The following is a 24,111-nucleotide window of genomic DNA, read 5'->3' as shown; positions in this document are numbered from 1 at the left end:
GCAGCAGAGGAGCATCGTTACTTTGCATTAACCCACTCCAGTTGGTTCCTGCTGTAACTTTGCAGCAGTGGCTTGGGGTGACCACTTGGCAGAGGTTACCCAAATAACAGCAAAAGCCAGAGACAGGATGAACTCTGAACAGGGCTATTTTATTTTAAACCTAGAGGCAGCGAGAAGCCTGTCACACAGAGGCAACATCAGCTGCTTCTATCTGGAGACCTCCCAAGAGGATCATCATGAAATGGGATCAGCGCAAAAGGGTTTGCCGACAGACAAGGTGCAGAGGGATCCCCCAGGGATGCTCTGGAAGAAAGACCCATGGGAGCAACAATTTCTCTTGCAGCATCCTGTAAGAGGAACTATGGCTTTCTCTCTAAAAGCTATTTGCAAAGTAATTACAACAATGCCATTTCCCCGGAGCAGGAAGCAGAGTTGGAAAGACAGCAGGAAGCCCATGCAGCAAACCCACATCACGAGGGTAGAAAATGCAGGGGCGAGCAGTGCTGCCAGTGCCAGACAAGAGCTCCTGTGCACCGCTCCCACAAGGTCAGACTGGCTCCCAAGGGGCACGAAGCCACCAGACTGTTTGCTTTAGACACATGCACACAACAGGGTGACTCAGGAGCCAGCGGTGCTGCTGGCTTTGCTGCCAGGCTGCAGCCAGCACAATGCTGCCTGCACAAATACTCCGAGCCTGGCAAATCTGTGCAAGGGACAGCTGATTTCCACTGGCATCCAGCTCCTCCGGCCTGCCTGTGCCTGGAGCTGGGAAGAACCAATATACCACAAGCCCAAGAGCCCACATGGAGCAGCCTCCCCTCCGGAGAGGGATCATCCCATGGGAAAACACATCGAGTGGTGTCAAGCCAGGTACAGAGCACGAGCCAGCTGCCTCTCCCAGCAGCTCCAGCATGTTTGCGCGTCACCTCTCCTGACTAAGCAGTCCAGGACTGCAGGAATCTCATCTTTCCAGCTGCTGGGAAACCTCCAGCACGGTGCTGCGGCTATGCTGGGGAAAATATGTTCATCCAGGATTCCCCACACACACTCCAGAATGAGATACTGCCCTCGGCTTCGAAACAGACACTTCACACTTTTTTTGCAAAGCTGATATTGAAAACACTACTGTAAACCCCCTCCTGCTCCTCAGTTTTATCGTTTCTCTACAGACCATGGGCAGCAAGCACAGCCCTGGGGATTTAACCACTCTCCAGCTATGCACTGCATCTCCACACGTCACCTTGCTGCTCACCCTGGTCTCTCTCCCTTCCCTCCCAACTCCAGAGGAAGGAGAGGAAGGAATAATTTTTTTTTTTTTTGCTGTTAGTTTGGAGGATGGCTTGAAACAACCTCGGCATGGAGCCACGTAGGCTCTGCTCCCTGCCATTCCCCATCCTTGCACAGCCCTGGGGCACAGGGCCAGGAGGTTTCTGACATCCAGCAGGAATAGATATTCAGGAAGAAGAAAAAAAATAAAGCTTTTAAAAGGTACCAAGCCCAGCCAGTCACTTTTGCACAGACTTATTTGGTTAATAACATGAGAAGCAATGATGTGAAGCCCAAGGAAGCCGAGTGCTGCCTACATATGCTGCAGTCCCACTATCACTTCAGTTCATTGGGAGAAGATACAAACACAATTATAAATCCAGCAAACCAGGTCAGGTCAAAAAGCTACTAAAAATCCTTTCACAGTTGGCAAAGCCAAGGAAATAATAAGTTCCTATTAATATTAGGGATTAAAAGGCTCTTAATGAGAGGAAACTACCATTAGGCAGGGGAAGAAGGGAGAAGTCTGGGGCTTACTGCAACCAAGCACATACAAGATGCAAAGCACCTGCATTGGGAGCAAAGTTACACACATCAGCTGGTCCCTGGGGCCACAAAACTGGTACTTGCAGAGGGAAGAAGGTGGCCTGTTGCAGAGGAGGCAGCAGCCCATCCGAGTGCTGCCCAGCTCCCCAGCACATCACCCCTTTGCAGCCCACTTCTTGACACTCCCTCATAGCCCCATCAGCCACTGCCAAGGTCCCAAAATATTTGCCAGGGAACACTGAAAGCATTAGGACACAGCTAAAAAAAATAAATTAAACTATTTCCAGGAACCCCATGGACACCAGCTGGATCTGACAAGCTCTCAAAGCTTCCACGTGCATGCAAAGCCTCCAGCCCTGTTGCAGTTTGTTTACTTAAAGCTGGGCTTTCATGTAAAACAAGTGTTTCCAGATCAGAATATCCCCATAAATGTTCAGAAGAGACCAGCTTTTTATTTTGACGCAAGCCAAAAACATATTGTTTGCAAGCTTTGGAATTTCCCACCCCAGCCACTGGCTTCCTGTTGATGTTAGTTTAAGATTAACCAGTGCCATTTATAATCCGCTCCAGTGTTTCTTCTGACTTCACCCAGCACTAAGTCCCCACGCCATAAAAAGCGATTTTATTTCATGGAATCTAAGCTTACATCCATCCCATTTCATTAAGTGACCTCTGCTCGCCCCAGACGTTAATTGCCTGCAGAGGCAGAGCAGGGAGGCAGCGCTGGGCTTGAGTTTCCCCAGTCCCATGACAAAGGAAACTTGGCACCCAGGGTTTCTCCCCTCCCCCCCCCCCCCCCCCCCCCCAATTTGTTTTAGGCTGCACTAAAGTTGCAGCTCACCACTACAGCCCATTAGAAACTTCATCCCCTTTTCTTGCCACCGAGCCAAGGCTGCTGCTTTGCTCCGGTGCTCATGAGAACAAGGGTTTGTTTTGCTTTGCATGAGCAGAGGCAGTTCTGGGCAGTAAACGTACTCCCACCTCCCAGCATTAGTCCAGCCCAGCTTTTCCCTCTGATTTGGGCTCCTCTCTGCCCCAGTTTCCCCATCGGGAAAAAGTCCTGTGAGCAAAGCACCCAAGAAACCAATAGAAACCAATTCCTACAGTCTGAAAAACAGCTCAAAAGAAAGGATTTTACCTGTTGATACCCACCAGCAAGACTGTAGGAAGGAAAGGACTTGGCAAGAGCCTCAGTGGCCAGGGGAATTCCCTAATCAGTCTTGCAGGCAGCCTATTTTTCAGCTATTTTTTCCATAGCAATCAGCAAAGGAAACAGAAAACCACATCCTATCGCCATTCATAACCTGCTGCACCTCCAGCCATGCCCTGGCCGTGCTGTGCCTCTTATCTCACCTCTCCACAGGCTGTCCTCACACTTCCCTCTTTGCATGGCTAACAGTTTCATTCCCGGCTTCAACTGAATCACCACAAGGTCATCTTCACCTTGCCCAGCCAGCCCACAGGGCAAGAGCTTTGTGAATTTTTTTAAAAAAGCATTTGTCCGAGAGCACAGCATAAACTTGCATCTGCACCGATTTGCAGGGCCAGCCTTCCGTCTCGGAGAATTTTAAGGTTCTGGGAAGACTTAAGTGGCTTTCGGTGATGCAACAGCTTTACTTGGCTCAAGTGGCCTCCAGTTTTCCTGGATCTGTCTCGTGCCACAGAAGGGTCAGGAGTTAGAGACCCAGGCGGGCAGTGCAGAAAAAGCTGCCCCCAGCTCACTGGGCAGCAGCAGCACCAGCCCTTATCCTTACTGGGATAAGATGGATCTGAGCATCAGAGGAGACAGGACAGCACCAGCTCGCCATGCAAGAGTTCAACAGCTGAGCCTGGGTTTCTGCATCTACAGCATTAATAAGGTGCCGGGGCAAAATATAGGGTGATGTGGTTGCATTCACACACACCCCCAAGCAGACCCCTATGAGCCTACAAACTGAAACGTCAGAGATTTGCCTTTTGGAAAATGCCAGGTGCAGATCCACAGTGCAGCCTGAGATTAACCACCAAATATTTTGGCTTTTCTCTTTTGACCTGCCAAAGCCCCAGGTCTGAACTCTCACCCCCATCCACCCCATTTTCCTAGCAGGCAGCTGTGTCTAGTTAAGATGGATTAAACACTGCTGTCACCACCAGCAGTGGAGAAGGTCCTGAGCGACCAAGGGGGAAGGGTCAGAGCCCTCAAAGAGGGTCAGGTCCAGGACTGCAGCACCCCCTGCCCAGCAGTTTATGGGGTCAGGGAGGGGATGCACGGTGCTTTTTTGCCCTTTGCTCAGGCTCCCGCATCACATCCCAACAGAAGATGCAGTGCAGCACAAACCAAGCACCAGAGCAGGCCCCGGGCTGCCATGAGCCCCCAGAGCCTTCCTTGGCACCACAGCCCCCCAAGCACCAGCCCCTCTCCCTCAGCTGGGCGTCACAGGAGCACTTGGAGGAGGAATGTTCAATCCTTGCTGGGCTTATTGCCCATAGCTAGGTGCAGCCCGCCCCCCCCCCCAAGCCTGGCAGCAGCCCAGAGCTGCCGTGCGCTGCAGCACGCAGTGATCGCCCCTTCTCCTGCCAGCCCAGCCCCATCAGCGTGCGAGCAGGAACATGCTTCAGCCCCTGCAGCACCCGACACCACCCTGAGCACTCGCCCCAGCACGCTTGCACAGTGCAGAGACCAAGCAAAATCCTCACCCGCGGTGTCGCATGGCTCAGGGATGGGGCCACCCACCTCTGCACCCCATGGATGCTTGCCCCATCCACACACCCCTCCCCTGAAGCAGGATCTGGCCCCCGGAGCCAGCTGGCACATAGTGGGGAGGGTCCCTGGGGGTCTGCAGTACATACAGCAGCTCCAGGAGCAGATTCCTGGGTGAGGTGACCTTGGTGGCAGGCACCGCTGGGAGCACGCTGGATGTGCTGCCTTGCACAGCTACACCTGCCAGCGCCCACCCTGCCACAGCAGGCACCTTGTGACTGCTCCTGCCGGAGCTGCAGCTCTTTCTGGGGAAGGTCTTCTATTTCGGGAAGAATGTTTTCATTTGGCCTATATTAAGCGCATACATTTTGCAGTCACAAGGCAGGCACAGAGCTGAGCGGGAGCCTCCTTTCCTCCAGCACCAGCAGCTCCGCAGCCTGGCAGATCCCAGATCCCAGCGGTGCTGGCACACACCGCCCAGCCGGTTGCTCACCGGAGCACTGCCTAATGCAATTACCTCCCGCATGCATCCCTCCGTTCACACACTTGCTGAGAGGTTGCTGCAACCCACTGCAGAGCTGCTCAGCATCACTTTAAATTCCTAGTTTGAGCTCCAGCATTAAGGACACACACACATACACCCCCCCACCCACTCCTGGGGACAGGGGAGACCATGCAGCATTGCTGCAAAGACCAACACACGACAGCAGCGTGAAGGAAAAGCATTGAGAAACCCTCAGCTGTGGCTTTTGCTCAAACAGACACACACACACACACCCCATGCTCCCCAGGGATGCTGCGTGGGCCGGGTACAGCACTGGGGCTGGGTTACAGAGGGGTCACCCAAGCACTTTCACCTTCCTTCCCTCTTCACCCCCCCCCCCCCTTCTCCCAAGGGCTGCACCCTGGCAAGAAGGCCCATCTCTGCCCCATGCCTTGTGGGTGCCTAATAGTGATTACAGCCCTTTAGGGTTAGAGACGACGACAACAACAACAAAAAAAACCCAAAGCGAAAACAAACACCCATTCCTGGTCCTTGCCATCTCACCAGCTGGGCTGGGTGATGCTCGTGGGAAAGCCCTGGGGCCAGCAGGTTAATGAGCAGCTGGGGATGAGGAAGAAGCGTCCTCAGCTCTGACTCAGGTCAGGCTGAGCCTGGCCCCACCAGTTGCCCCATCAAGGTGTGATGGGCTGGCTTTGCCTGCTGCCCACCCTGCTGCTCCCCAGGCACAGGGACCTACATGGAATTTAGGCTGGCTGAGCAGGGATGCCTATAAATAGCATCGTTTCAGATTCAGCCTGCATGTGGCTCTTCCCTTCAGCCCCCAGTTTATTTTCTCTCTGTCAGTGGCTCTCTGCAGCCCGAGATGAAGAGGAGCCAGGCTGGGCCCTTCGTTAAGTCAGGTGGATAAAAACAGGGAGACAGACTCGTTAGATTGGTCCAAATCCACAATGTTGAAGCACTTATACCAGATTAACCTTCGCATCAAGAGTACCAAATCACACTAAACTGGCTTAACCCTTCCTTAAATGGGTTTAACTGGTCTGCTGCAGGGGGCTCGTCCAGGTTTAATGAGCTCAGCTGAGTCCCAGTAATGGTGCTTTCCCAGGAAGCCCTGAGCCCCGTCACAGCTCCATGCAGGGGGTGGCCCCCAGCCCCTCCCCCATGCTGGAAGGAGGCGAGGGTACTTCCCACAAGTACTCGCCTGGAGCATGGCTACCTTTTCCAGAAGGTTTTTCCAGCTTCCCCCTCCCCAAGCATTCACTCCCAGACCCTTAGCACCCTGGTTCTGCAGGGAACCCCAAGGTGACCCCCTATTTACTGTTCCTGCAGCTACCAGAGCCCTTGCCCTTACACCCCAACAACCAAACAGCTGCAAAACGAGGAAAATGCATGATGCCCCCCCATCAACACACAGGAAAACAGAACCCTCCCCTCCCCCCACTGCTTTTCCACCTACCCCTCTTTGCACCACCAGTATCCCCAGTCCCACAGCAGCAGAGGAGCCAGCAGCTGAGGGCAGCCTGCGCCCAGCCAAGTCTGGCAGAGCCCCAGAGCCGGCTCCTCGGCAGGGCTGAGCCCAGCGCTGGCTCAGGGGCTGAGCAGGGGGGGAGTTTGCAAAGGTAAGGGCTGACCCTGGCAGCTGGGACGCCAGCAAACGCTGCAGTTTGCAGAGATCAGGGCCGTTTGCAGGATGCTCTGAGCTGCAAATCAGGCATTGCTCCAGGCAGGGAACGTTTTCCCTGCTCCGTGACCCAGCAAAACAGGAACCCTTTCAGTACCTGCTACAAAATTAGGCATGAAAATGCCCCTCGCTCCCCCTTTCTAGCTCAGTTCGGGCTAGAGCAAATGGCTCTGGTGAGCACATAGCACACGTGGGAGTAAGCCCTGGGTGCCAGCCACACGCAGCAGCACCCGGGGCACGACAGCATCTCCATCAGAAGGTGAGGCAAGACCTGCAGCAGCCAAAACCGCCGTGCATGTGCCGAGCGGCACGTTCCTGCCTGTTATCAGCTAGATCGGTACCTGCAGACAGCATGCTCCAGTCCCTCCAAGAAAAGCAGCCTGAGCAAAGCTGGTTGAAGCCCAGGGCCTCCCCCTGCCTCTTTTTAAGCCTGATGGACACCTGCTGCCCATCAGCTCATTAGCTCCCTCCTTTCCCATTGACTCACCAGCTGGTCCCACTGAATCAGGCCTTTGAACCACCTCTCCTTTCCGTGGCCCGTGGCCATTTCCCTGGTCCTTCGGTTCCCATTGACTCACCGCTGCTCACCCAAAGCTCACCCTCCCCTTTCCATTCCCATCCTGATCACTTCTGATCCCTTTAATTCACCCTGCCCTGGTACCTGCCTGCCTTCTCACCAGCGGCAGCATCCGTGATGGGCCGCGAGGAGCATCCCGCAGGTTGGGCAGCTCGTGGCTCCCAAAAGCACCTTCCAACCCGTGCAGAAGTGGCATTGCCAAGCCCCAAGGCTGCAGGGGCAGTTTGCTTTTCCAGGCGCAAAGTTTTCCCCCCACCCCCCTCCTCACCCTGGCTGGCATCTTCTGCTTTCTTTTCTTCCACAGACCGTGGGAGAAATAGCGAGTGATTTGCAGAATTTAGATGTAATCACTGGCTCAAACATATTCCTTCACACTTCCCATCCATCCCTCCACCCAAGTTCATTTTCTCCAGCTGCAATACATTTAGGAATGAGTCTGAAAGGCTTTGGAGTTGTGGGATTGTCGGGAGCAAGGAGATGTGGGCTCGACGCGTGCCGTGCCGCTGGCACACCCACAGCGAGTGGAAAATTCCTGTCCGTTGAGTACGGATTGTGGTTCAACAGGTTTTAGTCCCAGCCCCTTTATTTGTGTCAGTGCAAAAACTCATCCCTAGGGCATTTGTTTGGATCACATGGGCGAGCATATAAAAATGGGTCCTACCTGTCCCAGGCCAGTTAGCACTTCAGGAAAGCCAAGAGATTTGCTGGACCAGAGGGGAGAGCGGCGGGACGGTGCAGAGCCCGCGTACACAGGTAACTGTGCCAGCTGCCCCGAGCAAAATTATCCCCTATTTTTTCCCCAGGCCTTTGCCAAGGTTGGCCCTGCTAGCAGCAATGGGATATGGCAAGGCTGAAGGCTTTTTCCCCATGCTGGTGAGCTGCGGGGGGCTGGAAAGGGCTGTGAGGGTTGAGGGTTTGGAAATGGGTTGGTGGGCTGCACTGGAGGATGCTCGTGCCACAGGGGTGGCTTTAAATGCGGCTGCAGGCGGTTTCCAGCCCTGTGGGCTGATGCAGGCCCTCCGGAGGTGGTCTTAGCTCCCCGTTCCCTCGTCGCCCCTTCACTCCCCTCTGAGCTGTTGAGAATTGGGCTGTCAGACCCCGACGGGGCTCTGGTGGTGGCAAGCGGGGTTTAGCAAGTGGCCAGTGGCTGGTGTGGGCAAAGAGGAGGGCGCTGGGCAAAGCCACGTGCGAGAGGGCACCAGGTTATGGGGGCGAAGAACCTTCCAGCATGGGATGGATGCCACCCTGCTGTCCCACGAGAACAGAGCTGACAAAACCGGTGGCTCTCCACGGCTGCTGTCTGCTGCTTCAATAAGGGGTGTTGATGTCACCTGGCAAGTAGCTGGGATGTCCATGCAGCCACCACACGCTGCCATGTCTCCTTGCCCACCTGCCCACCCTGCTCGCCCTGCGGACCACCTGGTGGAGCGACAGGCAGCACTGTGCCCCTTCCTTGGGCCAGGAGCCGTTAGGGTGAGGGGTGGGCTGGGGGGCATGGGTGCTGCTTGGCAAGCAAAGACACGAGGCACGGCCGGGCTCTGCGGTGGGGGAAGGAGCTGATGCTCCCGTTCAGCCACCCACGAGCCTCAGCCCCAGGGGGTCCTGGTCTGCCATCAGTGCTGGCTGCTGGTGGTCTGACACCCCCCGTCCCCTCTTTTCCTGCCTTTCAAACAGCCATCGCTGCTGAGAGACCCAGGCAGCTCCTCTGCTCCCTCCCTCACCCTGCCAGGGGCTCTGGGACCCCAGAAGTTTTCTCCCTGCCCAGTGTTCCTTCTCCCCCTTCCCCTGCTCTCCATCCCTACTGGAGACAGTTGCTTAGAAACAGTCTCCTTGCTCTTTGAGTTTTTTATTTTTTTAATAATTTTTTAACATGGAGCTATGCAGGCCCCCACCAAACCCCCCCAGCCCCTGCCCCATTCCCTGCGCTGGGTGCTGGCTGCAGCAAGACCCAGGGCCAAGAGCCAGGAAGATCGCACTTTCCCCCTTCTTGCTGAGCATCGGTCCCCAAGCTGCAGCAAGCCAGGCAGACACCCACCCCGCACCCATAGCAGCTCCCTGGGTGCAATGTGAGAATTAATTCCTTGGGGGGGGGGGGGGGTTGCTTGGGGGGTTATTTTTCTCTTCTGATGAAAAGCCCAGGCTCGTTGGCAATGTTATCAGCCTATTTTTCATGCTGCTCTCCACAGCAAGAGAGCCAGGAGAAAAGGGAAACAGAGAAGCCACAGGATGCACAGTTATAAGAGGAACTTTCCCCAAATAGAAGCTTTTCACAGTTTTTTCACGAGGCGTCAGCAGCTCTTAATACTGTATGAAACTGTGAATACTGCATGAAGCAGCCGGCCGGCGGGGAGCCTGTAAATGTTTCAGGCTGCAGCTGCAGCCCTGCCGGGAGCGTGGGGCCAGCCATGCATGCCCAGAACCTGGCTGGGGTGGTGGGAGAAAGCAGCTGGAGGAGCAGCCTTAGCTGCAATTTCCTATCGGCAGTGTTTTCTGCACCAACCAGGGTGGTAAATCCAATGCATCCCAGCTGGAGGGTGCAGAAATCCTGCATGCACGGACTAAGACCTTGAATTTTGCCCTGACCTGGTTTCTAGCTGCAAAAGATCTGTCTGGAGAGCCCCAGATGTTCATTAACTCCACGCTGGGGTAAAGGGAGGGAGGCTTTGCTTGTATAATACGTTGCATTTTACAGGAGCACATGGCTCCTTCTGGGTTTAAATATTTATAAACTGAGTGATGAATGCCTGAAATTCTGCAGCCGTATCGATGGCAGGATGAGTTATCACCCGTGGCATATCAGGTGGCTGTGTTTCAGGGCTGGGAGGTGGGCTCCAGGCGTGTAGCTGGGTCATAGTATGTGTATAGAGTGAATTTCCAGAGCACCCCGATCTCCCGGCTCGGAGACAGACCCTGTTGCTCTGGCAGGACAGGGGATGAAAGATGGAGAAATGCTCTTTCTCCTTGTTTTAGAACTTCCCCTCTAGTATCAGCTCTTTCCTGGACTCTCCTTCCCAGTCTGCTCCCCACCAGTGCGGTGGCACATCCCATCGTGCCGTCTCCAGCGGCACAAGGTCCCTTTGTCCCCTGTTCCCCCGTCGCGGTCGGGTTGGGTTTTGCCATTTTTGCAAAGTGCTGGTTGGAGACTTCTCCTTGCCTGCTGGGTCCAAATGGATACTGAGCCCTAAAAACCATTTATCTGAGGTGCCGCGTCCCTCCCTGGCTGCCCGGCGAGGGAAGGCTCAGCTCTCCCGATCCCGCTGATGGGGCCGGGGAGCCCACCTGGATACCTGGGACAGCTGTCCTCAGCAAGGAGACCCATTGTAACATCACCCAGGAAGAAAAGCTGCAGGTTTTGGGGGTTTTCAGAGCGGCAAAATGGATGGATGGCCCTAACTGCTTTTCCTGGGTGGATCCAGGGAAGGACCCAGCACCATGGTGGGTCTCTGAAACCCACTCCCACTGCCCAGCAGGAGCTCAGGTTGGACTTTGCTCCAGCCTGACGTGTGCGTGCACCATTGATCCAGTGATGGGAGAAGGAGGGGAGAGCCCTGCTGCCCTGCCTTGCTCCAGAGCTCGTAGGAGGGGAGTGCTGGCCAAAGCAAACACACCGGTGGGCTGCTGGCCACCCCAGGAACCAGGCACTGCCCAGGGTGCACATGCCCCCAGGAAAGGCTTTTAGCCCAAGGGTAAGGTGCATGGAGCAGGGGCTATGTACTGGGGGACCCCTTGACCCCGCTGGCCAGCCCTTGGGGCCGAGGGGGGGCTGTCCCTGTGAAACTTAGTGCAGGGGACGGGGCTGTGCATCTCCCCCTCGGCTGCTTCGTCCAGTGAAGGTGGTAGCGTGGGGTGAGCAGACCTGGCAGTGAGGTGTAGGACGGCGGGCAGAGCTGCTCAGTAGACTAGGGACAGCCATCTCCCTGTGCCAGGACACTCCTGGGCCAGCCCAGGTGGCCGTGCAGGACCTGCCATCCCAAAGGCTTTCTGTCCCCAGGGTAGCGGGGGTGACATCGTGCAGGAGCCCGGGGGGGGCTTCTAAGACATGAGTCCCTGTTTGGGGTGTTTTCACAGAGCCCTTCTGCCCTCTCCTTACAGCGTCTGCCAAGAGAAAGAGATGGAAACCCAGGGGAAAGGCAGCCCCGCCGGGAAGATGACCGCTATGGCTCACAGCCTGTAAGTACCCTCTGGCCGTGGCACCGGCTCCTCCAGCCTCCCAGCTCTGCCACTTTTCCTCCAGCCACTTTCTCCAGGGACTTTGCTCTTTGCTCCCCTTCGACACGCGCCACGGCGACGCCTCCGGTTCCCCCACGCATCAGGTGGAAAACTCGCAGCAGGGCTTAGGGCAGAGCAAGGCAAAGGCAGGTGCCCCATGGCGGGGGCTGTGGGAACGCGCGTTGGGGCTACCGGAGGGTGTCGGGGTGTCTCCCCACTGCAAATCCACTTTTGGAAGGGTGCTGCCGGCGAGGGATGCATCGCCTTGGTGTGTCGCAGCGCCTGAGCCTTCTGCAAGGTGGATAACGCTGAGCTCAGCTTTATTTGCTGGCTGCTCCAAGGAGCAAAAGGCAAAGGGGTTTGCATCCCTACATCCATCCCCCCCCCCGCAAATCGGGGCAAATCCCTGGGCAGGGAAAGGATGGAAATGCTCCTGGCATTAAATCTCGGAGAGTCAAAAAACTTTATCGAGGAGGGCACGGCTGGAGCAATGTCCATTCATGTCTCCGATACCCGGAGAGTTTCTTCATTTCTTGCTGGGGAGGGGGAGACGGAGGGAGGAGGATGCTGTGGGGTGGTAGTGGCTGCTTGGTGCCAGCGGTGCGAGCTCCCCGGTGTGACCCCCAGCGTTAAGCCGTCGGGTTTGGAGCTCTTTGCCCGGGAGCGAGGGTGATTACGGAGCCGGGCAGATGGGAGCCCTCTGGGACAGGTTCAAGAGGCTTAAATCAGAGAGAGCTGTGGGAGGGGGCAGCAGCCGGCCTATTAACCACAGCCCTGCCGGGGCAGCGGTGCTGAGGGAGGGGAGCTGTCGCCTTGCAGCCATGCCGTGCCGTGTCATGCCATGCCATGCCATGCTGTGCCATGCCATGCCGTGCCATGTCATGCTGTGCCGTGCTGTGCCGTGCTGTGCCAGTCCGTGCCGTGCTATGCCATGCCGTGCCATGCCGTGCCGTGCCGTGCCATGCCGTGCCGTGTCATGCTGTGCCATGCCGTGCCATGCCATGCCATGCCGTGCCATGCCGTGCCGTGCTATGCCGTGCCATGCCATGCCGTGCCATGCCATGCCATGCCGTGCCATGCCATGCCGTGCCGTGCTGTGCCATGCCGTGCCGTGCCGTGCCATGCCATGCCGTGCCGTGCTATGCCGTGCCATGCCGTGCCGTGTCATGCTGTGCCATGCCGTGCCATGCCATGCCATGCCGTGCCATGCCGTGCCGTGCTATGCCGTGCCATGCCATGCCGTGCTGTGCCATGCCATGCCGTGCCATGTCATGCTGTGCCATGCCATGCCATGCCGTGCCGTGCTGTGCCATGCCATGCCGTGCCATGCCATGCCGTGCCGTGCCATGCCGTGCCATGCCATGCCGTGCCGTGCTGTGCCGTGCCGTGCCGTGCCATGCCGTGCTGTGCCATGCCATGCCGTGCCATGCCATGCCGTGCCATGCCGCGCCATGTCATGCTGTGCCATGCTGTGCCATGCTGTGCCATGTCATGCTGTGCCATGCTGTGCCATGCCATGCCATGCCATGCCGTGCCATGCTGTGCCATGCCGTGCCGTGCTGTGCCATGCCATTCCATGCCATGCTGTGCCATGCCATTCCATGCCATGCCATGCCGTGCCATGCCATGCCGTGCCATGCCACACTATGCTGTGCCATGCCGTGCCATGCTGTGCCATGCCGTGCCGTGCTGTGCCATGCCGTGCCATGCCATGCCGTGCTGTGCCATGCCGTGCCGTGCTGTGCCATGCCATTCCATGCCATGCCATGCCGTGCCATGCCATGCCGTGCCATGCCACACCATGCTGTGCCATGCCGTGCCATGCTGTGCCATGCCATTCCATGCCATGCCATGCCGTGCCATGCCATGCCGCAGTGTCGGCTGGCTGGGGAGCTGTGGGATGCAGCGAGAGCCGCTGAGACTTGTGTTTCTCCTCCCACAGGAGAGGGGCTGCGGGTCACGGCCACATACTCCGCAGATGCTCCCCAGCCCCTTTCCCTGCCCGGTGCCCTTCCCGGTGCCTCCCGCCACCGGCTCTCTCCCGCCGGGAAAGGCGGTGGGTGTTTGGGCTGCCAGTGACAATTGCGCTTTTGTTTTGCCTGGCAGGGAGGGGGGCAGGCGGGAATTTGGATGCCCAAAGAGCTGCCAGGAACTTTTTCTGCCACAATTAAGCACCTGCTAGAAGAGAGCAAATAAGCCAAATCATGCGGCTGGCAAACAAGCTTTACGTGTTCCTTCCCCGTGATCTACTCCGAGGAGAAGAAAGCTCAGAGCTGCAGCTCGGCTGCTCGCAGCTCCCGTTGCAGGGGGATAAATAACTTCGCCGTGAAGCCGATAGCTTCGCCACCGCCGTGGGCACGGAGGCAGCAGCGGGAGCTGCTTATGCCCGGCTCAAAAGCCAAAAGGCTCCCCCCTCCCCAAATAAGCGCCTCCATCTCCTTCTGCTATGGAGAGAGAGATCCCCGTCCTGCGAGTTAGGTGAGGCGGGGGGCAACGGCAGGGGGCTGGGGGCCGCGCTGGGCGGCGATGCGAAGGCGCGAGGTTGGCGCCGTTTGACGCGGCGTTGCATCAGTGGCGGCCATGGGCCTGAGCCCAGGCGAGATGAGCGGGAGGGGGGGGGCCGAGCTCAGCGTGGCTCGGTGGAGGCGATGCGGCGGGGGGGGGGCAAGCGGCCGAAAGCCTTGGGGAAGGATGGCGAAGCATCACATGATGCGGATATACGGATATACGGGGTCAGAGCAGCAGGGCCAGCGTGCCGGATGCCTTCCCGGCAGCCCCGCTGCAAAGATGACTCTGAGTTTTTTATGCCCTGGGGTGGCAGAGCTTGGGGGGGCTGGGGGGGGGGGGGCTGTGGGGTGAGGAGGGGGCTGCGAGAAGCGTGGCAGGGTTCAAAGGCAGTGCTGTAGTGAGTGGCCTAGGTTTGGAGAGCACGGATGGATGGGTCAGCTCTGCGCCCCCCCCTCACCCCCGGAGAAGCAGCTTTGCAAGGGGCTGGGGGTGTTCTTGGGGGGTGCTGCGCCTTGTGTGCGGCCGCAGGAGGGGTCTCATCCGGCACAGCCCCATCCTCAGCCGGGCTGTTGGCCTGGCAGCACCACCAGCACCGCACAGGGCCTGGCTGGGACCCTGGGGGCTGGCGGCCCTATGCAGCCCCCATGCAGGGGAGGGGAAAAGTGCTCAGAGGAGGGGGGGCAGAGGGTGCACCCCTTCCCGGTGTGGGGGGAGCAGGGAGGGTGGGCTGCAGTGGGGAGATGGAGGGGAGATGCATGGGGAAGATGAGGGCTGGATGCAGCACATGATGGAGGGCAGGGGGGGGGTTAGGGGCAGAACAGAGATCCAGCCAGGGCAGGACTGGGGGCGCAGGATGGGGGTCCCCTCATGGCAGCAGGACTGGGGGGGCAGGATGGGGGTCCCCTCATGGCAGCAGGACTGGGGGGGCGGGATGGGGGTCCTCCATGCAGGGCAGGACTGGGAGCAGGACTGGGGGGGCAGGATGGGGGTCCCCTCATGGCAGCAGGACTGGGGGGGCGGGATGGGGGTCCTCCATGCAGGGCAGGACTGGGAGCAGGACTGGGGGGGCAGGATGGGGGTCCCCCGTGGGGTCAGGACTGAGAGAGCAGGATGGGGGTCCCCCATGAGGGGCGGGGGGGGTGGAGCAGGATGGGGACCCCAGCAAGGGAGGGATGGGGCAGCGTGGGGGTCCCATGCGCGGCAGGATGGGGTCCCCCACCAGGCGCCCCGGCCCCGCTGCCCGCCCGCAGCCCCCCCGCGTGTGTTCCCCCCTCCCCCCCCCCCCCGTCGCTCTCAGCCAATGGGCGGCGGCGGGGGGGCGGGGGCGGGGCTTCGGCGGGGCCGCTTGTTTTTTGTGAATGGAAGGCGGGGCGGCCCCGACTGCAGCGCGCCGCTCCGCGCAGGGCTCCGCGCAGGGCTCCGCGCAGCGCAGCGCAGCGGGCCGCGGATGCGGAGAGCGGAGCGGCCGAGGTGCCGGCATGGGCCCCCGCGCCCCAGGCCCTGAGCCGCGCAGCGCGGCGCCGAGCCGCGCAGTGCCGAGCCGCGCAACCTGCGCCGTGGCCATGTCCGGAGGGGCGAGCCCGGCCCCGGCCCCTGGGAGCCGCCGCTTCGTCTGTGTTGGTGTAAGTACCGGGGGGGGGACACCCCCCCCTCCGCCTCCCAGCTCCGCTCCGCCTCCGCGCATCCTGCCCCGCGGCCCAGCGACCAGCAGGGGCCCGGCCCCTCCGCGATGCACCCGCTGCCGCCTTGCGCTGGCCCGCACCCCCGGCCTGGGTGCTCCCGGCACCCCCGGCCCCCCTTGCAATGCCCCGCACCCGGCCCCGGTGCAGACCGCACCCCCGGCCCGCCTTGCAATGCTCCGCACCCGGCCTAGGTCCTTCCCAGCCCCCTTGCCATGTCCTGCACCCCCGGCCTGCGTGCTCCGAGCACCCTCGCCCCCCTTGCAATGCTGCACACCGGCTCTGGGTGCTCCCCGGCCCCCCTCGCGATGCCCCGCACCCGGTGCTGGTGCTCCCCGGCCTCCATTGCAATGCCCCGCACCCCGCTGCGGGGACCCCCGCCCCCCCCACCCCCCCCCTTGCAGTGCCCCCGGGCCGCGGTGCAGCCCCTCTCCCGCCGCAGCCCCCACCCCGCAGCTGCCGCCAGGATCACGACAGATGCCACCTTATCTGGGGGCATTGCCGCCCTTTTGGGGCGCTTCCCGCCGCCCCCCCCCCCCCCCCGCTTTGGGGGTTCTCCTCCCCTCTCGAGGTGCGGGATGGAGGATTTTTAGCCTGGGAGTTGCTAAGCGACGGCTCCCGGGGTGATGGTGCGGTTGCCTTGGCAACCAGAGGCTGGGCAGCCTGGAAGGAGCAATTTTGGGGTGCGGGGGGGCACGTGTGATTTGAGTGGGGGGGCTGCGACGTGCTGGGGGGGCTGCTGGCCAGAGCAGCCCTGCTTCCCAGGAAAGGGCTTTTCCTGGGGGGAACTCCGATGTCTTGGGTTATTTCTTGCTCTCTGGTGGGTTTCAGAGTGCTCCTGGGAGGGAGGCAGTGATGGGGAAGGTGGGGAGGGGGGCTGTGGGGGTGGTGGCATGGTCCTGCTGAAATTGGCCCTGCAAAGAGGCTCTCGGCCCCCTCCTGGGGTGATGTCTTGTGTGGGGGGGGGCTACGAGCCACCCTTGCGGGGCTGCCAGAGCTCCCCAGCACGCTTCTGCTGTATTCGGCGCCTGCATTCTGTGCTTGCTGCTATCCCCCTCTTCCTCTCCTCACCGCAGGCACTGATCCCATTAGGATTTAGCCCTTAATTCCCTGGAGGCACTGGACTTCCTAAGCAGGCTCCCAGCTCCCCCGCGGCCGGCTGGGTGCAGGCCCAGCATCCCGCCCGGGGCAAGCATCCAAACTGCCGACCGCAGTTGTCATCTCCGTGTGCCTTCCCCCCACCACCTGAATGAGCTCGGCCAACGTGGGAGCGCGGCTGGCCCAAAAAATAACCGCAGCGAAGCTCCCTGAGCACTGAGAACCCCCCCACCCAGAGATCTCCTGGTCCTACAGAGCAAAGCGGATCCCCGGGAGGAGCAGGGGACCAGGGATGGCAGTGGAGGGGCATGTCCAAGGTGGAAACAAATTTCCAGGGTCTAGTGGGGAAGGAGGCAACCTGCCCCGACTCCTTTTCGCTGTGCAGAGCCCAAGGAGGTTGCTATTCCTGGTTTTCAATGCCCCCAGCAGACAGCATTCCCCGTATCCCAAAGGATGGAGGGGACGTGGCATCTGGTGACAGCTACTCAGGCGAAGTTTTGCCTTGGGACCCGCCGATGGCTAAGCACTGGCACCTAAAAGTGCCCTGGATTTGTGCCACCTGCCTTTGCCTCTGCTTGCCCGCAAGGCTCACGGCTCAATCCTGCACGGTGCTGAGCCCTCTCACGTGCCGTCTTCTCCAGGCTGGAGGAGCCAGGTGTGCTCAGAGAGCTTGCGCACGGGAGGGAGGTGCTAACATTGGAAAGTCCTTGCCAGGCTGCTAGTTTAGGGAAGTGTGTCCGTGGTCCCCGCGTGCAGGGATGGCGTGCAGGGCTCGGTTGCCATCGTTACCGGGTATTTTAGCTCACTGAGCCTTTGCGCTGGTGGTTTATTATAGCAGCTCGGGTGCCAGGAGGGGGTGACAAGGGAGAAAAAAGCTGCAGCTTTGGGAAGTTCAGAGCAATTGGGATGTGGTGGGTTTGTGGGGTTTTTTTTTTTGTCCTTTTCCCCTTCCTTCAATCTTCTCCTCGCTCTTCTCCCTGGAAAGCACATAAATCCCTGCGTTAACGCTGTGATGAGTTAATTCTGGCTGATTTAGAGTCTGGGGCTTTGAAGGGGCAGAGGGTGGTACACCCGGGCATGCCCGCTCGCAGGATGCACGCGCTTCGTATCGGCTTCGCAGCACCCACAGCACCCACCTTCCTCTTGGGAACACTGGGGTCACGCCTGGCCCTGGGAGACTGGTGATGCTGGGAGCCCTCCAAACCCGAGGGCTGATGAGCCTCCTGGAAATGCAACCAGCTTCTCCTTCGCTTCTCTAATATCCCCTCTGGGAACAGGGTGGGAAAAGGGGGGCAGGTCAGTGGTCGAGGGACAGAGCTGGCGCTCCCCGGAGCCAGGCAGCCAGAGAGGCTGGCAGTGCCCGGGTGTGCACTGGGTCAGGCGGATCTGGAAGCTTCGCTTGCGAACGCTGGAAAGGGAGAAAGGGGAAAGGAGGAGGGGAGGGGAAAAAAAAAAAAAAAAAAAAAAAAAAGCCAAGCCTCATCTCACATGAACAAGCATGAGCCAGAGCCTGAGAGCCGGGGAGGGAGGAGGGTCGAATCAAACGCAGGGCATGTGTCTGACGCGCGGCAGAGCAATGCACGCTGCCACGGGAATATTAAATTTTAAAGGGGACTGGCGGGGAACGGGAGCCAGCGCGGGGTGGGCAGCTGCCTTCACTCGCTGCCTTCGCTGGGGCTCCCGGCTGCCGCTGGCTGCAGAGCTTCCCCCGTGCTGCGAGGGGCTGCCAGCTCCGAGCGTGAGTATCGGCATCATCTTGTCGCTTCATCCCCCTTGGCGTCCCGTCCCACCTGGAGACAGCCCCCCGGCTTGTCCTGGCTCTCTTTCTCTCTTTGCTGACCCCCACCCCCACCCCGCTTCCCCCTGCAGGTCCCAATTAATGGATTCTGACATGGATTATGAGAGGCCAAACGTAGAAACTATCAAGTGCGTCGTGGTCGGGGACAACGCGGTGGGCAAGACCCGACTCATCTGTGCCCGCGCCTGCAACGCCACGCTGACCCAGTACCAGCTCCTCGCCACCCACGTGCCCACGGTGTGGGCCATTGACCAGTACCGTGTCTGCCAGGAGGTGAGGGCTGGGGGGGTGCAGAGAGGGATGCTGGGGGGGCTGGGCTCATGGATGCCCCCTGCGAACCCCAGGGAGATGGAGCTGCGCCCTCCTGGCAGCGGGATTGTGAATTGCCCCTCCGTACCCTGCGTGGGGTGGGGGCAGCCCTGCGTTTGCAGGTCCCAAGGACTCGTGAGCTGGATGGTGTTTCTTTTCCCGCAGGTGCTGGAGCGCTCCCGGGATGTGGTAGATGACGTTAGTGTGTCCTTGCGGCTTTGGGACACCTTTGGTGACCACCACAAAGACAGGCGCTTTGCCTATGGCAGGTAGGGGAGGGGCAGAGCCTCAGGCTACCCGGGGCAGGGAGGGAGGGCAGTGCCAAAGCACGGCGGGGTTGGCTCCATCGCTGGACCTTGACCCTCCTTTCCTCGCAGGTCCGACGTTGTGGTTTTGTGCTTCTCCATCGCCAACCCCAACTCCCTGCACCATGTGAAGACCATGTGGTACCCAGAGATCAAGCACTTCTGTCCCCGCGCGCCTGTCATCCTGGTGGGCTGCCAGCTCGACCTGCGCTATGCCGACCTGGAGGCCGTCAATCGGGCACGGCGACCCTTGGCCAGGTGGGACTCTTGTGCCCTAGAGGTGTCCGTGCCTGCCCAACGCTTTCTCCTTATCGTGCATCTGAAGAGGTCTCTTCATTATCTCCCCTCTTTTTCAGGCCAATCAAACCCAACGAGATCCTTCCCCCGGAGAAGGGGAGGGAGGTAGCCAAGGAGCTGGGCATCCCCTACTACGAGACGAGTGTGGTGGCCCAGTTTGGCATCAAGGACGTCTTTGACAATGCCATCCGTGCCGCCCTCATCTCCCGCCGTCACCTACAGTTCTGGAAGTCCCACCTCCGCAACGTACAGCGGCCTCTTCTCCAAGCCCCCTTCCTTCCCCCCAAGCCCCCTCCACCCATCATCATCGTCCCAGACCCCCCTTCCAACAACGAGGAGCGTCCAGCCCACCTCTTGGAGGACCCCCTGTGCGCGGACGTCATCCTGGTGCTGCAAGAGAAGATCAAAATCTACGCACACAAGATCTACCTCTCCACCTCCTCCTCCAAATTTTACGACCTGTTCCTCATGGACCTGAGCGAGGAGGACCAGCAGAGCACCGCGGGGCACGGCTTTGGGGTGGCCGTCACCGCGGCCGCCGAGCGGATGCTGCACCAAGAGGAGAGGCACCACGGGCGGGATTTCCTCCTGCGAGCTGCTAGTTTCGATATCTGCGAGAGCACCGAGGAGGCTGGGTCTGGCCAGCGAAAACCGTGCCTTAGAGCCTCCACCAGTGATGGGATCCTGCGGGGCAACCGCTACGAGAACGGGGAGCACGGGCTGCGGCGGGGAAGGAACCTCTCCTCTTGGAGCCGGGCTTTCACCAGCATCCAGGAGGAGATGGCAGAAGACCCGCTGACCTACAAGTCCAAGCTCATGGTGGTGGTGAAGATGGATGCTTCCATCCAGCCAGGTCCTTTCCGGGCCGTGCTGAAGTACCTGTACACAGGGGAGCTGGATGAGAACGAGCGGGACCTCATGCACATTGCTCACATCGCTGAGCTGCTGGAGGTGTTCGACCTCCGGATGATGGTGGCCAACATCCTCAACAACGAGGCGTTCATGAACCAGGAGATCACCAAAGCCTTCCACGTCCGGAGGACCAACCGGGTGAAGGAATGCCTGGCCAAGGGGACTTTTTCGGGTACGACTCCGGGCCGAGGGGGAGGACCATCTGCAGCACCCCCTCTCCTTTCTGGGGGGCTCGGATGGATGGATGGATGGGGGCTCCGATGGATGGATGCGGGGCTCGCAGCTCCTGGCTTTGCCCCAGGCATGTGCAGGGCGGCTGTGCTGTGGATCAGCAGGCACTCGCTCGCTTTCCTTGGGCTTTTTGGTCACACTTTGTGAGTTTCTGGGATTTTTATAGCTGCCTTTTTTTTTTTTTTTTTTTTCTTCCCCCTAGAAAGTGTGAGTGTAATGGCCCTTCCCCTGGGTTCCCTGCTCCCCAGCTCGCCTGACAGCTCTGTTTATTTACGGGAGAGCAGCAAAGGCGACTTCCTTCCCTCCCAGGCCCAGATTTCCCCTGGGTCATCTGATTTACGAGGAGCAATGTGCCCTTGGTAGGACTTCCCCAGCTTTCCACCCAGCACCACGTGCCACCAGCTTGTGCTGCAGCGCTGCGGGGTGACATCCCGGGGGGGTGTGTGTGCACGTCCCAGACTCCCTCCAGCTGGATTTGGTTCATGAGGACGGACCTTGATGTGGTCAAGCTGTCACTGCCGGGGGACAGATGTGTGCTGGCCCATGGCACGCCACCAGGAGAAGCTGTGGTCCAGGGTGGAGAGCAGAGCGGGGCAGCAGGAGACCCCCAGCGTCCTTCTCAGCTCTCCCAATGACTCAAACTTGGGCGAGATGTTTGGTTCCTGAGTTTTCCCCTTTGCTTTCAAGTGTGTCGTGATGTGCCTCAGGGAAAATCCCCCGGAAGAAGCGGAGCCCCACCAGGGCTCTTCCCTGAGCTCCTCTGAGCTGGTGGGGGATGCAGGAAAAAAAAAAAAAAAAAAGGAATCTTTAGGAAAAAATATAGGATGTGCTAGGCTCTGTCCCCTTTTCGCTGCTGTCCCCAGTGCCAGGCACTTTGTGGCTGAGCCCTGGGTGCTTGGGGATGGTCCCAGTAGCATCCCTCTGCTTGTCCCCAGATGTCACCTTCGTGCTGGATGATGGTGCTATCAGTGCCCACAAGCCCTTGCTCATCTCCAGCTGCGACTGGATGGCCGCAATGTTCGGCGGCCCCTTCGTGGAGAGCTCCACCAACGAGGTAAGGAGGGTTTGTCCCGGGAGGGTGGGACAGCTGGGGACACGGGCGCAGGGTGACAGCCAGTGTGTGTCTTGCAGGTGGCACTTCCTTACACCAGCAAGAGCTGCATGCGGGCGGTGCTGGAGTACCTCTACACCGGGCAGTTCAGCTCCAGCCCCGACCTCGACGACATGAAGCTCATCATCCTCGCCAACCGCCTCTGCCTGCCGCACTTGGTGGCCCTCACCGGTGAGTCGAGGTGGCTGCAGCAGGACAGTGTCCCTCGCTGTCACCCTGTCCCAGCTGCCCGGTAACCCCCTGTGTCCCCCACAGAGCAGTACACCGTCACCGGCCTGATGGAGGCGGCCCAGATGATGGTGGACATCGATGGGGATGTGCTCGTGTTCCTGGAGCTGGCTCAGGTGGGACAGCACGCCGTGCCGGCGGGGCTGGCGGTGCGCGAGGTGCTGGGTGGTGCCACGCAGGGGGGTCTGGCAGCTCGGGGGGGTGATGCTGTCCTGGCAGAGAGGACAACCAGGTCTGCTCTTGGATGTCCGTGGAGGCGTGGGGTGAATCCCTCTGGCTTCCCCAGTGGTCCGTGCCGTGGGGGCTCTGACGTGGGCTCCATCTCTTCCAGTTCCACTGCGCCTACCAGCTCGCCGACTGGTGCCTCCATCACATCTGCACCAACTACAACAACGTCTGCCGCAAGTTCCCCCGGGACATGAAGGCCATGTCGGGAGGTGAGCCGGGGCCGGGGCGGGATGACGGGTGTCCTGGCGGTCCTGGCACTGCCCTCACCCCTGGTGTCCCTGCAGAGAACCAGGAGTACTTCGAGAAGCACCGCTGGCCGCCGGTGTGGTACCTGAAGGAGGAGGATCACTACCAGCGGGCGAAGAAGGAGCGGGAGAAGGAAGACTACCTCCACCTCAAACGGCAGCCCAAGAGGCGGTGGCTCTTCTGGAACGCCTCCACCTCCCCTTCCTCCTCTCCTTCATCGTCGGCAGCCACAGCCTCCTCTTCCTCCTCCTCCTCCTCCTCGGCTGTGGTTTGAAAGCCCGTCCTTGCCCTGGCTCCAGCATCCCTGGGAGGAGACGGGGAGGAGGAGGAGGAGGAGGAAGAGTGGGGTGACCTGCCCCAGCGCCAAGTGTGGAGCGGACGCCACCGGCCGAAGCCCCAGAGGAGACGGGGGTAGCGGGGGCTTGTCCCTGCGGAGGGGCTCGGGGCCGGGCGCCAGCCCCCGGCGCTCCTGGAGCCCTGCTCTCCCCGCGCCGCAGCTGCCAGCACGCTGCAGGACTGGCAGAGACCGAGCAGCAGGAGAAACTCATGTTTACAGGAGCACGAGGGCTGTGTTGTGGTTTTATTTTGGTTTCGTTTTGGTTTTTTGGTTTTGTTTTCGTTTGGACATCAGCAGCATGAGGAAGAAGAAGAAACCCATCCAGCTTCCACTTGAATTTGTAAGCAGAAGCTGCGGGATGTGGTTGGTTTGTCTGATGGCACGTTGTCACCCTGGGCAGCCGGAGCCGCTGTGGGGGTCCTGCCACCCCCTTCGACTTGCAGCAGGGTTAGGCATGGTGCAGGGGACCCCGGTCCCCAGATGCCTCCAGGCACTGCAGCATCCTTCCTTCTACTCACAAGTGGGGTCTGTCCTAATTTGGGGAGCAGGAGGGGGCAGGAGCCCTCTCCTCCCTGCCTCTTAATTTCTCTTTTATTTAAGAAGAAAACTTAAAGCAAAAAAAACTCCAACACCCAATCATCCCAAACCCACCCGCCCACCCCAACTTGCCACACCAGAAACCAACCCCAGGCTCTTGGCTTGGGATTTTAGCCTGGAAGGCTCCATTGTAATAAATGGTATTTTAAAAGCCCGGCGTGGTCCCTGTGTGTTTGGGAGGAAGTGGCTGGACATGGGGCATCCTTGTGCCCTGCTTGGGGTGACGCCAGCACCCCCCCCGCCTCCAGCGCTCCTGGGGCGTACAGGGACAGTGAAGCGTTGCAGGATCCAGCCATCAAAACACCTTGTACGAGGCGGGGTGGCTTTACCGTCAGACTAACTTTGCATGTCCCACCTGTGTCCTTGTAGGTGCACAAACCCAGCGGGTCCCAGCAGGAGGAGGCAGCATGGCCCCAGGGCTTTGCAGGACTGCCAGGCAGGGCAGGAGAGCAGGAGGGACCCAAACCTCTGCTCACCCTCCCCAGCCGGGAAGGGGGACGCTCCTTTGAGCCCACCCCTGGCAGAGGCTGCCGCTGGAGCGAGCACGCAGAGGTGCTCCCAGCAGGGATGCTCCCGCTGGCATCCCCTCCCGCTCCGCATTGCTCCTCTTCCCGGCTGGCCTCAGTACAGCACCTTGGAGTCACTCCTCTCGCATGCTCATCCTCAGCCACAGATGCAGGAGCGAGGTTGCAGCTCCAGCGAGCTTACACTCGGTGTTTTCACACTTTGCAGCACCAGCGAGCAGGTAGGACGACAAGTTTCT

The 24,111-nt window shown here is 59.7% G+C and overlaps 2 protein-coding genes across 17 annotated transcripts in view; one reads left to right on the top strand and one right to left on the bottom strand.

Annotated features, from left to right (window-relative positions):
* Positions 1–7,668, bottom strand: part of PEBP4 (phosphatidylethanolamine binding protein 4) — an 80,020-nt gene extending 72,352 nt beyond the window's left edge. The window contains exon 1 of one of the 13 annotated variants that reach the window (XM_056321764.1): positions 7,524–7,668. In XM_056321764.1, the coding sequence (XP_056177739.1) occupies positions 7,524–7,618 (95 nt within the window). In that variant the 5' untranslated portion in view covers positions 7,619–7,668. Of the gene's footprint in view, positions 1–2,950; positions 3,129–3,165; positions 3,317–4,641; positions 4,747–5,540; positions 5,560–6,453; positions 6,584–6,628; positions 6,715–7,019; positions 7,047–7,339; positions 7,484–7,523 lie in introns of those variants that run through there. The other 12 variants (XM_056321762.1, XM_056321763.1, XM_056321773.1 and 9 more) reach the window with 12 other exon arrangements.
* A 244-nt stretch (positions 7,669–7,912) lies between these two features.
* On the top strand, positions 7,913–23,502 carry RHOBTB2 (Rho related BTB domain containing 2). 4 transcript variants are annotated; one of them, XM_056363086.1, is made up of 11 exons: positions 7,913–8,008; positions 11,348–11,425; positions 18,619–18,820; positions 19,022–19,125; positions 19,234–19,419; positions 19,518–20,542; positions 21,537–21,655; positions 21,733–21,883; positions 21,968–22,056; positions 22,272–22,377; positions 22,453–23,502. In XM_056363086.1, the coding sequence occupies exons 2-11, from the start codon at positions 11,367–11,369 to the stop codon at positions 22,686–22,688; spliced, it is 2,277 nt and encodes a 758-aa protein (XP_056219061.1). In that variant the 5' UTR covers positions 7,913–8,008; positions 11,348–11,366; the 3' UTR covers positions 22,689–23,502. The 4 variants fall into 4 exon arrangements, with proteins under 4 accessions (XP_056219061.1, XP_056219062.1, XP_056219064.1 ...); XM_056363087.1 differs by lacking the exons at positions 7,913–8,008; positions 11,348–11,425 and adding an exon at positions 13,509–13,942; XM_056363089.1 differs by lacking the exons at positions 7,913–8,008; positions 11,348–11,425 and adding an exon at positions 15,304–15,594.
* The last annotated feature ends 609 nt before the right edge of the window (positions 23,503–24,111 follow it).

Source organism: Falco biarmicus, chromosome 18 (assembly GCF_023638135.1).
Source record: "Falco biarmicus isolate bFalBia1 chromosome 18, bFalBia1.pri, whole genome shotgun sequence".
NCBI lineage: Eukaryota > Metazoa > Chordata > Aves > Falconiformes > Falconidae > Falco > Falco biarmicus.
Note: the sequence above shows the minus strand (reverse complement) of the source record. Positions and strands in the feature narration are given on the sequence as shown.

What these genes read in the sequence shown, in the direction of transcription:
- RHOBTB2 (XM_056363086.1), top strand. Translation starts at nt 11,367, where the DNA reads ATGGAAACCCAGGGGAAAGGCAGCCCCGCCGGGAAGATGACCGCTATG. An exon ending in GCACGGCGACCCTTGGCCAG is followed by an intron (nt 19,420 to 19,517) that starts GTGGGACTCTTG and finishes CCTCTTTTTCAG; the next exon opens with GCCAATCAAACCCAACGAGA. An exon ending in GGCCAAGGGGACTTTTTCGG is followed by an intron (nt 20,543 to 21,536) that starts GTACGACTCCGG and finishes GCTTGTCCCCAG; the next exon opens with ATGTCACCTTCGTGCTGGAT.